This window comes from Excalfactoria chinensis, chromosome 3, assembly GCF_039878825.1.
Source record: "Excalfactoria chinensis isolate bCotChi1 chromosome 3, bCotChi1.hap2, whole genome shotgun sequence".
NCBI lineage: Eukaryota > Metazoa > Chordata > Aves > Galliformes > Phasianidae > Excalfactoria > Excalfactoria chinensis.
This window is the reverse complement of record NC_092827.1, coordinates 6,452,148-6,464,578: the sequence shown is the minus strand read 5'-3', so window position 1 is coordinate 6,464,578 and position 12,431 is coordinate 6,452,148. Positions and strand designations below refer to the sequence as shown.

Here is a 12,431-nt window from a genome sequence, read left to right as displayed (position 1 = left end):
AATATAAAAGATGAAGTTGGGAGAAGGGAAGGAGGAGGAATATTTCTCTGAATACTTTTTCAAGCTCAAAGGAGCTCGTCGGGTGGTTTGGAGTTTCAGGGATGCTATATGGAGCCAGGAGCTGGATTCAGCGTTCCTTGTGGGTTCCTTCCACCTTGGGATGTGGAAGGCTGGAAGAAACGCCCTGGCTTTGTTTAGCCCATAGCGTATGCAACATGCTGGCTGTGGGGTGAAGGGCATTATGGTGAGTGTGGCAAGACCCATTTCCTCCCACCACAGTGCCCACCAGCAGGGCTGCTAGTGTCCTGAAATGTCTTTATTAAGAGTCCTTACAAGATACCTCACCACATCCCAACAGTTCATCTTTTAAAGGATTCTCATAGTGAAAAAATAAAAACAAAAACACAGGGGCAGGAATTTGGTTTGGTCTTAGTCTGACTCCCAGCATTTATGGTTTCCTGTTTGCTTCCTAATGAGCTGGCTCCTGATGTCCCCAGCCCTTCTCTTGCCTGATTTTGGACACAAAGTCCCTCTGCAGCTGTCTGGTAATGGGTCCAGCTGGACCGGGGTGATCTGAAGGCATTTTCAGGTCTGTGTGCAGTGTTCTAGGACCTTGTTGGCTGATTGAGGCCTTGGTTCTTAGCAAATGGAAGTACTTTTCTTGTGATTCTTGCATTTACTTTTACTTGTAGGTAAGAACTACATTTCCAGCAGTATCATTGGCAACCCTCATTAATGCTCCTTGCTGAACAGAAGTTTTTTTTGTCTTTGTGCTTTGCTAACATTGTAGAATTCAATGGGTTTTTCTGTCTTTTTTATTGTACCCTGATACTCTGCCACCATTTGATCTCGGTGTCACACGTAGACAGCAGACTTCTCCAGGTACAGACTGCTGGCTCAGTGAGTGTGTATATGGGTGATTTTTTCTTAAGAGAGCATCTGCTGTTTCAGAAACTGAGATACAATGGTGTTAATAAATAATAATAATAATAATAATAATAATAATAATAATAATAATAATATGGCTAATAATGATTTCCACAGCACCTTTGTGATGTGTAGGAAAAACAGCTTTGTTTAAACTGTTCTGAGAGCTCTGTGAAGGGTTGGAAATGTCAGCCTTATAGCAAATAGCCCAAAGTACGGATACATTTCTGACTTCATACAGCAACTTCTGCTTAATCCGATCACTGGTTAATTTAATCCTGTTTCATTTGATTGGATCCCCTGGAACCAAATCATTTGTATTGTGTTTTTGCTGGTATTTCTGATCATTGTCTTTGTTAATTTGATCGGGATTGACTGAGCCAGTCATTGAAAATAAATCACGTAATTAATCACATGCAGCATTAGAAAAGCAGGTCCTCAGCTGGTCTGCAGGCTTTTGTCTCTTGTTTTTCTTCTTTGGTACATGGAATTTGGACTCTCTTTGGAAGGAAACTTCTTTTTAGAAGAAAGCATATCAATATATGTATGCATCCATGTATGTAATTGTTTGTGTCTCCACTCAAAGGGCCTTAATTTGTGGCCCTATCTGAGGCAATGTTGCTGGGTAGGTACTGGGTGTAAGGTCCTTCTTAGTGAGTTGGCATTGAATGAGTTCAGCATGCGATCCACATTTGGATTTGACAAAGAAGCACCAGCAAATATAAAACAAAAATAAAAATCAAGGTTCTCTGTTTTCTTCTAATAAGCTGCAGATAGTTTGGTGCACAATCTGTGCTTGTCTGAAGCTCGGACCTGAAGTTAATGTGGTGCAGTCTATGGGTAGGAAAGGAGATTTGGGATTTGCAGTAGGGGTGATTTTGACCTGTTGTGGAAATGATTCCATTTTTACATTTTCTAAATAGGAGCTTTTTGGTTCTGCTTTGGCTTCTCGTTCTGATAGATACTTGCAACCAATGTTGGCCATTTTGATCAGCGCTGTTAGGTATTTATAACTTTGGGTACTAATTGAAGCTTTATTATAGCAAATCAAGGCTCTGTCTGACTCCCGGAGGCAGTAGTTGCGCAAATATCAGCTGAAACTTCCTTTACATCCCCTGAAAGCAGCAGTGAGTTCAGCAGAGGACATGCTGCCTCTTAGGGGGTATTATCTGCAAAGACCCTGGACAGGTCTCCCCAGCACCTCATCCTGAGGGGTCTCAAGAGCCCTGCCTGCCCTGCAGCCATCCCAGCAGAAAGAGCAGCTTCCGCAACAGTGGAGGAGGAGAATTAGGAAGATCAGATTGTGACTTGCTGTTATAGGTGAGGTATCCCTACCGAAGGTCATTTAATTTTAGCTTGCTGTCCCCGCACGGCTTACGGAACCAACCTGAGTTATTTAGGGCTCTCAATAACCCTTCACTTCCTCCCTGCAACCCTGAAGTTCTGTGAGTAAATAGGAGATTATTTTTAGAGGAGGTTTATTTTGTGTTAACTTCCTGGGAGCAAAGAGAGTGGGAGTTTCTGTGCTTTTTCAAATGTAAACTTTGTTAAAAAGACATTTTACAGAGGATTTTGAGAAGCGTAGAGCCATTACCCAACCTCACTGCTGGATTTCCTCTTCATATTGAATCCAATGGCCAAAACCAGACACTAAGGAAAAAAATTCATCTTTGAGGAGTAAATAATATAGGAACGTAAAACAGTTAATTGTTAGAGAAAGTTGAAGTAGGACCTAACCTTATCCATCTATATTTATTGACAAAGGACTATCTAGTATCACAAGTTACTATGAACACAGTGATGTTGATGGAGTATCTGATTCACACCCCAAAAATAAGAGTGAGGTGCCTGGAAAAAATAAGTGGCAGGTCTCTTGTAATGGCAGCCACAGCTATACTATTATCTGTTTTACTTTAAATTGTGTGGCTGTGGACAGTAAAGTATGTCTAATAGGCATTTGCTAGATTTATGGCCTGGTATGTGATGTGTTTGCCATTAATCTTTTAGAAGGATGATGGCTGAGGCAGCTGAAGCATTCATGCTAGTCTACGAATCAGTTCTGCTGAAGGGAAACAGGAGAACTGAACGCTTTCCTTCTAGTAGCATGGAGGTGTGGGAAGTAAATGACCACAAATGCTTTGATACAAACCTACAAAGCACAAAAATTGGGGAAAATGATGGCTGTGTTTCCAGAAAGGAAACATACGTTAGCACTCTGTAATAAATGAAATTATATGACCGCTGCCTAATCTTGCACTGAACTTCTTGTGTAAGTGCAGCTGAGTCTGAATGTATGCAGGGCTTCACCTCGAGACCTCCTATTCCCAAAAAGGACCTGCCAGTCACGTCTGGTTGGAGCAGCTTGCTGGATGTTTAGCTTCCTTTAGGAACCAACTGGGAGATGGACGGGTTTGAGCTGTTTTTGCACAGACTTGTTTGAATCTTAAAATGCATTTTCATCTGTCTGCACGGAGCGAAAGATTTTAATAAGAACCATTGAGATATGTGATTTTGGATTAAAAAGAAGTGTAGTAAATTATGTTAGCATTTTTTTACTGTGAAGTATATTTTTAACGAGACCCGAGCAATTACGGGAATGGGCAGACTGAAGATGTTATCTTGTGTACAGGGGAAGGGATGGGTTATTCAAGTGTGTACATTCAAGTGTGTATCGTCTTCGAGAGATGCAGCTCTCCTAATCCCCTTTGTCACTTCTTTATTTTAGTGACTGCATCACTTACCTTCATAAGATGCTTTTAATCGAACGTTTGAGTAGAATTTGAATAAAATCTAATAGATCTGAGATTCCTCCTCCACTCCCTTAAAACATGATGGGAAATTTATTAGTCTTAATGTACATATCCCAGAGCTAATTGTTTTATCTTGTAAATCAGTTTCTCCTCGTCTTTCGTGCAGCTTTTACTTTCAGATTTAGAGAATAAATACATTCTGGATTGGAAAGTCTTTGTTGTTTTGTAGCAGAAAAAAAAAGAGGGGGGCAGCTTTATGAATCTAAAAGGATTTTTAGTTCTTTTTAAATTATTTACAAATGCTGTAAAAATGTTAAAGGACAGCGGATTTTAAATTATGCATTAAATTAGCATCTTACTGATGGAAGACTCTCAAAGAAAGTTGAGGTTTTTAAATTGCTGTGAGCCAGATTCAGCCACATTTAATAGCTGGATTGATGTTGATGAACTTAACGGCGGCGATAAATTCAGAGCTATAAGCTTATTTTTCTTTTTGCTGGGAAAGGTAAGCATGCTGTTCCTACAGCACTGACTGTCCTTTTGTTTGAGAGTCGACTGAGTGTACTTTGATCCTTTTTTTAGAACAAGAATTCTCTGTTCTCCCTTAAAGAAGGCTTCCCGAGACCTGGATCGGATTATGGAAACCAACGTGAGCACGCAAAAGTGCTTGTTAGAAAGTGAAATTTATGTGCAAACTAAATGTGCCCTTGATGATAGCCTTATTGATCAAGCCAAGTTAATAAATCAGTAATATCGTGCAGCACTGCTCAACAGTCGCAGGCTTATCTGGGTTTTCTTATGTGCCTGCTGTGTAGGCAGAGAACATGCACTTTCCTGCCAAGGAGTGTGTACTACAATTGAAGCACTGAATTCACAGGGCTTGAATGCAAAATGTCAGCATCCAGTGCAGCAAAAGGGGACTTTTATAGAAGTATCTTAATGAAGGGATCGGAGCCCAAAGTGACATCGCTTTTGGGTTTTTTTAGATATTCCTCTTTTAATTCCTAATGCTTTAGGACCTGATCCAGAAAGAAACTCCGAGTCCTGTTTAGATAACGAAAAGAAATGCATGGGAAATTTGGGACAAAAACACCAGAAGGAGCGTGTCTTCTGACCCTATCAATGGCCAGCATTTGCATGCAAGATAAATGTTTAGTTTTCAAGCAGTCTGCCATTAGGTCATTCTCAAGTAGCTTTGTTAGCACACAAGGGTTACATCCTTTGTACGCCCTTGGGATTCTGGTCTGACAAGCACTTACTCCATTATTACCCATGTTTCCTTTTGCCCTCTGACAAAAAGCACTTATGATGAACTGGATTTATCTGCCTCTGCCATAGGATCCCTTCAGGACCTTGCGTTGCGTAGTGCATGTTCTCTATAGTACGTGCTGCTGAATTGTTCCTGATGTCACGCGTTTTTTCTCCGTTGTGAGATGCTTTTACGTTCGTAGTTTCGCACTGATTTGGGGTTGATCTGCATGCCGACCGTGTTAGCAGAGGAGGTTCTGCTCAGGCTAAAGTGGGGCTTCTGTGCTCGAACCCAGTGTCGTGCGCTGATGTCCCTGGTGTCCTGGAGCAGCAAGTGTCGCAGCCGGGACCTCGGTTCCATACCTCAGCTCCGGTCTCTGATGTTCTCGCTGAGAAACGAAGGCAGCTGGGTGAGTACCTGACCTTCTGCTGGTGAGATTTGCCAAGACAGAATGCCAAGTGCCATTTATGAAGCACTTTTTCGAAGCACTTTTTCTCATTCCATGGTGTTGAAATTCATTCCCAGCACCAAACTGGAGAGCTGGTGAGAGAACGATGGTTGTCCTGGGCACTGCAGCCACCAAAAAGACAGCACTATGGTCAATTCACAACCTTCTTCTATCCCATTTCTTCCCTCCTTTTCAATAACCTTATCCATCCTCTTGCTTTCCCAAACCTGCATGCAGGAGGATTACCAAGACAGCAGCAGACCCATACCTGGCATGGAGTTATCTTTCATTGAATCGTTAGAGCTTGGGAATTTAGCCAACAGCCTTATTTAGGAAGGTAACCATAGCATAACATGAATGAAATTGCAAAAAGGCTTAGTCCAGGAATTGTGTGGTTGATGTGTGGGGGAGGGGAGGGTGAAGGTGCTGGATGTGCCAATACATCTGACTTAGCAGCTCACAGACTGCAGTGAGAAGCCCTGCTACTCACAGAGCTGGGATCAGAGTTCTGTCTGTGTGAGACGTGGACCTGACTGCACTCAGGGGTTTCTTCAAGCACTTGTCATTAATCTCAAGGTTGAGGTTGTGTTTAAATCCTCTGAAGAAGGGAATTGATGCAGCCAGCACCCTGCTGCTAAGCGATGTGTCTTGCCTGAAGGCTGCTCCATAGTTTGCGCTGCCCATTTGGTCTTTGCTGGATGCTGGTTAGGATGGCAATACTGAATGATTCTTCCAGCTCGAAAGGAAACTAAGATTTCTTTTGTCTTCTCTGCAGGGTAACAGCATTTTTCCTATGAGTTAACTTCATTATCCTCCTTTTCACCGCTCCCAAATTAGCCTTGAAAAGAGAAAAACAACCGTGTGTCCATGGTAGAATTGCCTGGTAATGGGAACTGTAAGGTAGATGAGTTCTCCTCTCCACCCATGAGCAAGTTCTTGAATAAGGTTTTACACAGGACAGCTCATTCTGTTTCTCTTACTTACCGGTCTGTCCATATCCCTTAGGTTTTCAATATATTACAGTACATCCCTCTCTTAAAACAACAGCTTTCTTTCTGTCACTCAGCCCCATGACTGGTACTGGGTGGATATTGCTGTCATCCCTGCATGTTTAGAAACCGTGCATATATCCTTAACAGCTACTTTGGCTGCAGACTAGACTTCAAAATACGCCTGGGATCCTTCCCAATGCAGTATAGGAATACACCCCAGTCAGAGATCTACCCTGTTGTGGTTTAGCTTTTACATGCGTGCCTCATGCACTTGGAGAGTACCTGTTTCATAAGGAGTTTAGCAATATAAACTACTAAATTAGATCATGAACACTATGGTGCAGAGGCCACTGAGCTTTTTAGAGCACCAGACACGTTCAGGTTTAAAACTCAAGCAGGGTCACCAGTCATTACTTGTTAGAGTGAGGCATAGCTTTAAAAGGAATTCCCTCATTAAATTGAAGTTGCTTTTGTCCATGACTGGCCATGAAACCTGAGTCTGTCTGTGGGAGGGAGCATTTGCTACTATGCATGTGTGTGTGTGTGTGTGTTGGCCTTTTTATTTTCAATGGGGAGAGAAAGTAGAGTGGGTTGCATGTTGGATACATTATCTTAGTATTAAGCTGCCATTCACAATCGCTTTTGGATAATTGGAACAGAGAATCGCTACTTCTTATCCATCACTTTAAATGAAGGCCTTAGTAAAATAATTTTGGTTGCTGGGAACCACAAATAAAGTCCCTCTATTCAGATTAGTTCTTTTTTGCTCATGAGACTACTTGAATGGGTCTTAGCACTCTGAGCTGTAACAGGGTATATGTCAGGAGTTTTACAAGCCTTTGGGGAAATTGCTCAGATGTGTTTATAAAGACCTCCCAGGAAGTGTTTTGTGTTGTTGAGGCCAGGGAGGATTTAGTCAGAATTTTCGTTGTTGTATTTTGGTTGGTTTTGGGTCGTTTTTCAAGTTCAGCTGATAGACTCTGGAAAGCGGGGAGAAGCACAGTAGTTTGTTTTTATGTTTCCATTGTCATAGAGGTCTTAGTAAAAGTTTAGGTCTTGTTTCATCAAGGGAGACAGCTTCTGTAAAGATTTGGACTCAGTGGCAGATTTAGCTGTGGCGATGCCTACTGACCAACCGATAGTAACCACGTAAACTGGTGCGGAATAGTCTGGATCACAAATTCCCAATCTTTAGCACCAGCTGATTGCTGTGAACTTGTGAACTTTCTTGTGGATGTTGTGTAAAGCCCTATGAATCTGAACGTTTTTAATGTTTTAATTTAATAAGGTTCAGTGGACCAGATGTACACCAATTACTGTTGCCTATGGGCCGTGGTTTATGACTATTCAAGCTAAAATAAAAAAATTCAGCAACCTGGCAACTTGTCTTTGTTAGTCTCAAGTTACTCTGAAATTGTTCCACTCTGCTCCGTTTTGCCTGCACATCTGTACTGCAGTTAATATCCTTGGAACTGGGAGACTGGTTCTGCCAAGGTGACTTTTTTTGTTGTTTGTTATGTAAAAAGCTTGATAGAAGGAATTCCAGTTTTGTTTCAGAGTCCAGCTAATCCTAGCTTTGTGTTCTTGTATGTCTTTGAAGCACGTAATATTGCCTGTGAAATATGCCAGTCAAGTTTAAACCAGAGGTGAGCAGAAGGATGAATTCTGCACCATAGCAAACACCCCATCAGGAGAGCAGGGCTTTGCACCGCATGCTTCCTTCCTTTGAAGCTTACCGTTGAGTTTGTGGAGCCATTGTATGCTGTAAATCTACCTAGCAGATAACAGTGTGCATATGGTGTGTTGGGGCTCCCCGGGCTTTGGGAAATGCAGATCTCTGGTTTACACCGCTCTGGGCTAATTCAGCTCAGCCCTGAAGGCTTCTTTATCTCTAGATGACAGTAATCACACTGTCCTTGCCAAATGTCATGGAAGAATATCCTGCCTGGGACTCTCATAATGTCCCTTCATACCAAGCTCAACTTCATGGGGATCATGGTAGTAATTCATCAGCTCCGTTGGCCTGAACCAAGAGATGTGCAGCGAAAGACTTATTATCCATCATAAAACTTTTCAATTATTGCCTGAGTTGTAGTCATTTACCTTCTGTGCCATAATCTCTCAAATGGAAGATGTAGAACATAGCTGGAACAACAGATCATAAGTGTTGCTTTATTTACTGGGTTTGGCTCTAAGCTACTCATCAGCTTTTGTATTTATGTTGACTGCAGGAGTCTGAATTGGCTGATTTGTGGAGAATAATAAATACTCAGATGAAATCCTTCTGATGAGGGTTTCAGCACACTTGGAAAATGTGTGCACCAATTCAGCGTTCTGTACTGTTTGTCATTTTTAAATGCGGGATGTTTTGCTCCATGCAAAACAGCATCACACTGATTTCAATTCAGGATGTCCTTTTCAGTAGAGAGGAATCTTCTGAATTGTTTTGAAATGCTACTGTGATGCTTAGTGGTTGATTAGTAACTTAAAGGGGCTGACCTCAGGTAAATTAATTACGTTCTCAAGTGGATAGGAAAAATCTGCTCTCATAAGAGCATGTAATTTTTATTTACATATGTTCAGCCAATTGGTTGCATCGTGGCTGCATGTGTGTCCCCTTCATTAGTCACCTTGTTGTGCAAAATTAATGGCAAATCTCAAGGAGAACTGTTGTGTGGGATGTCAGCAGGGAGGATCTGACTGAGGGAGAGCTGTATGGTGACTAAAATAATTGCCTTAATGTGGGGTGAGAAAAAAGGAACGAGGTCAAAATGTGGATTGCTGGTTTTAGAAAACAAAGCAAAGAAATTGTGCTTTTTAAAGTTGCCTGTACTAAGAGAGCCTACAGGAAAGCTGGAGAGGGACTTTTTACAAGGGCAGGTAGCGACAGGATGAGGAGAAATGGCTTTAATCTGGAAGAGGGCAGATTTAGATTGGGTATCAGGAAGGAATTCTTTACAGAGAGGGTGGTGAGACACTGAGCAGGTTGCCCAGCGAGGTTGTGGATGCCCCCTCCATGGAAGCACTTAAGGCCAGGCTGGATGGGGCTGTGAGCAACCTGGACCAGAGGGAGGTGTTCCTGCCTACAGCAGGGGATTGGAACTGCACAAGCTTAGAGGTCCCTTCCAACCCAAATGGTTCTACAGTTCTATGACAGAGTTGGAAGAACAGAGCATGACCATAAGAAATTCTAATTGCTGTTATAGTTGAATATCAAGTGGAAAACTGTCGAGAAACTTTAAACATAACCTATCTCAATCTTCAAAACTCTTCCTGTAGAAATGTGTCGTTGTTACTGCTGCAGTTCAAAGTGACAGGCATGAGGTGAAATACAGGCTTTCACTGAAAAATTGTGTTTGTTCTTAATGGCCATTTCAAACAAAGGAGTAAAAGAAATCCTCAAATTTGGATTCAGGTTACCTTACTTGTGACAAAGAGCACAGATGGAACATGTTAGGGCTGCTCAGAAATGCTGATAATTCATTCAGTAATCTTTGTAGTCCGCCTTGAAGTTCAGGCTACGAAATAGTGCTGCCATTGACTAGCCAGGCTTCGCCAGACCTTTCAGAAACCTTCTTGTCTATTCAAGTAAATAGACATTTGGCAGTATTTTAAAATGTATGCCCAGTAGATTTTGTAATGCATTTCTTTTTTTTTTTCTTTTTTTCATGTGTTTCTTGTTTAATTCAAACAAGCATCTGACATGAAAGCTAAAGATAAAAGTGTAACATAGTACAATTAGTTTCTGTGAAGTCTGCAGATCACTAATGGAACACATCTCTTCCCCCAGCACGACTGGCATAATACAGGCCATTTTTTGGTCATTTGTGTTGTACATTAAAAGCATCAAATAGAGTGCTGTCATGTGTCTGAGCGCATGGACATAAAGTTCCTCTGTTTGATGATGTTGGAAATTGTTTCTCTTTCCAAATATGCAAATGAATAATTGCTGCAATTGGATCAGAGGGATGTAACACTTGTAAAGTAACCTTTTATGTATTAAGAAAAATAATGCAGAAATTAGATCAGAGACCAGATACGTATGTGTATAAAGGAAAGAAATGCGGTAAGTTGTGCTTCTGTTTCTACCACCATTATTCTCTAAACTGTGCTTCGTTAATGTGTGTTGTGATTTCTTACCAACTGATGCTCAGATCTTTCTGAGCCAACACATCCAAGTTCAGGTGTACGGTTTAAAAACTATGTGCTGTGTTTGTGTATGTAAGTCCAAGGGGCCTCTAAGAAGCAGGATTTGTAAGCATGTTTAGTGAATACATCCATAAAGCATTCTGGATTATTTGAGGTCTTATTTGAGACTGATAGCATTTTAAAGCAGTACGAGTTTGTAACAGAAGTTGCACAAGGTATTGCACACCTCGCAATACTGAGAAGAACATATGACAGACCCACTTATAAGGCCCAGTTCTTGTAAAAAAGAAGTGCAATACATAAATATGGCATGTGGAATCTGGTGTACATGGGGCATGATTAGAGTTCTAAATTCTCCTGCCCTTTGCTGGTTCATAAAAATGTCCATTTCTCAATATTTCATGTACTGTTTCGAAGCTTTCTTTAGGACAAATAACAGGGGTTTGGCAGAGAATGGAAGTGGTGTTTTTTCTTTGTTCCACTGCAGAGTGCTTTAGCCTCTATTTAACAGTTCAGCTGCATCCAAAGCAATGCTGCTTACTGTACTGGTAAAGCACCAACAGCACCAACACTGTTATTTTTCCTCCTCTGTCAAAGACTTTCTACTATGCAAAAACTAAAGCTATTCAGATTGAGCTTTTTTAGGGACAATTTATAAACAGAAAGCATTTCAAATTGAGATTTATTTCTTCCCCTCTTGCCCTTTCTTTGCCACTGAATACAACACTATGAATCTTAAAGCTCTTGCTTGTCCTCACTTCCTCTCTTTTTGCCTTTACTGACTGTCATTTTTACTTCAGCTGCGAAAGTTCTAGGTTTGGAAAGTTAAGAATGGAATAGAAAAAGGTGGGGGCAGAAGGAAATGTCAATCTAAAACCTGGATATCATCGTCATCGGCACCAGCAGAGTAGGAAAAAACCTGGAGATGTTAAAAACAGAAAGAAAAAAGGGTGGGAAAGGATGAATTGTTGCATTTTGAAAAAGGAAAGAAAGAAAAAGTATTCATTTGGGCACAATAATCGAATTCTCATTTCAGGATTCTTTAAAACGATACTAAGAATCACGTTTCCCACAGCCATCTGCATTTAACAAAACACAGCATTTCTATGTGGATATATTTCCACTGTGTCCTCTGGCAGCAAAGACAGCAGCAGAGCAAAACCTCTGTCTGCCATCAAGATGAGCACCCCCGGCCTTCTTACTGCCATAGCCCAGGGAGAGCAAATCTCAGGTGGGAACAGGAATGAGTGACAGGAGGTCACCTGGATGAAGGAGGGAGAGTTGGAGCAGGGACAGAAGGGAGGAGCTGGGACTTAAAGGGGCGAGAAATGACAGGTGAACTTGGGAAAGGCATTGTGTGTATTTGCAGAGGGCAGAAATGGGTGCGTTAATGATTTTTTTTCCATGGAGTGATTGAAGTATTGATGATGGGGGGAGAAAAGTCGGTGGTGTTGACAGAGATTTCATTGGTACAGCGTGACCCAGGGTGTTTATGGAGCCTCTGTACCTCCGTCTCAGAGCTAAATTACTTCCCAGATGTAAGGCAAACAAGCGATCGCTCAGACTGGTCTCCTATTCTTTATGGCTCCATGGCCTCAATACTCATTCAGCAATAGGCAGCTGGTTCCGTTCTCTTGGTTCAAAAGTTCCAACACCAGTAAAAACAAACAAAAAAACTTTTAATCTTCAAGCAGTGAAATACACTGCCAAGTTAAATAAATGAGACCTGTTAGAGCCCCCTCATTTTCTGCAGACCTTTTCTCAGCAAAGCCGTGATTGTTTGAGAAGAACCCATGAAAGCACAGGAGTTCTGGCTGAGCATTTTAATGCACGTGATCGTTTCTTTATCTACAAATCTCTTTCAGATCACATCGCCCTTGACGATTAGTCAGCCCTGGTCTTTCCCCTACTTTACA

The 12,431-nt window shown here is 41.5% G+C and overlaps 1 protein-coding gene across 3 annotated transcripts in view; it reads left to right on the top strand.

Moving 5' to 3' along the window:
* Positions 1 to 12,431, top strand: part of KLHL29 (kelch like family member 29) — a 397,903-nt gene that overhangs the window by 245,474 nt on the left and 139,998 nt on the right. For 2 of the 3 annotated variants that reach the window (XM_072333528.1, XM_072333526.1), the window contains exon 4: positions 5,222 to 5,335. The exons of the other annotated variant lie outside the window; for it this stretch is intronic. In XM_072333528.1, the coding sequence (XP_072189629.1) occupies positions 5,222 to 5,335 (114 nt within the window). The remainder of the gene's footprint in view (positions 1 to 5,221; positions 5,336 to 12,431) is intronic. 3 annotated transcript variants of the gene reach the window in all.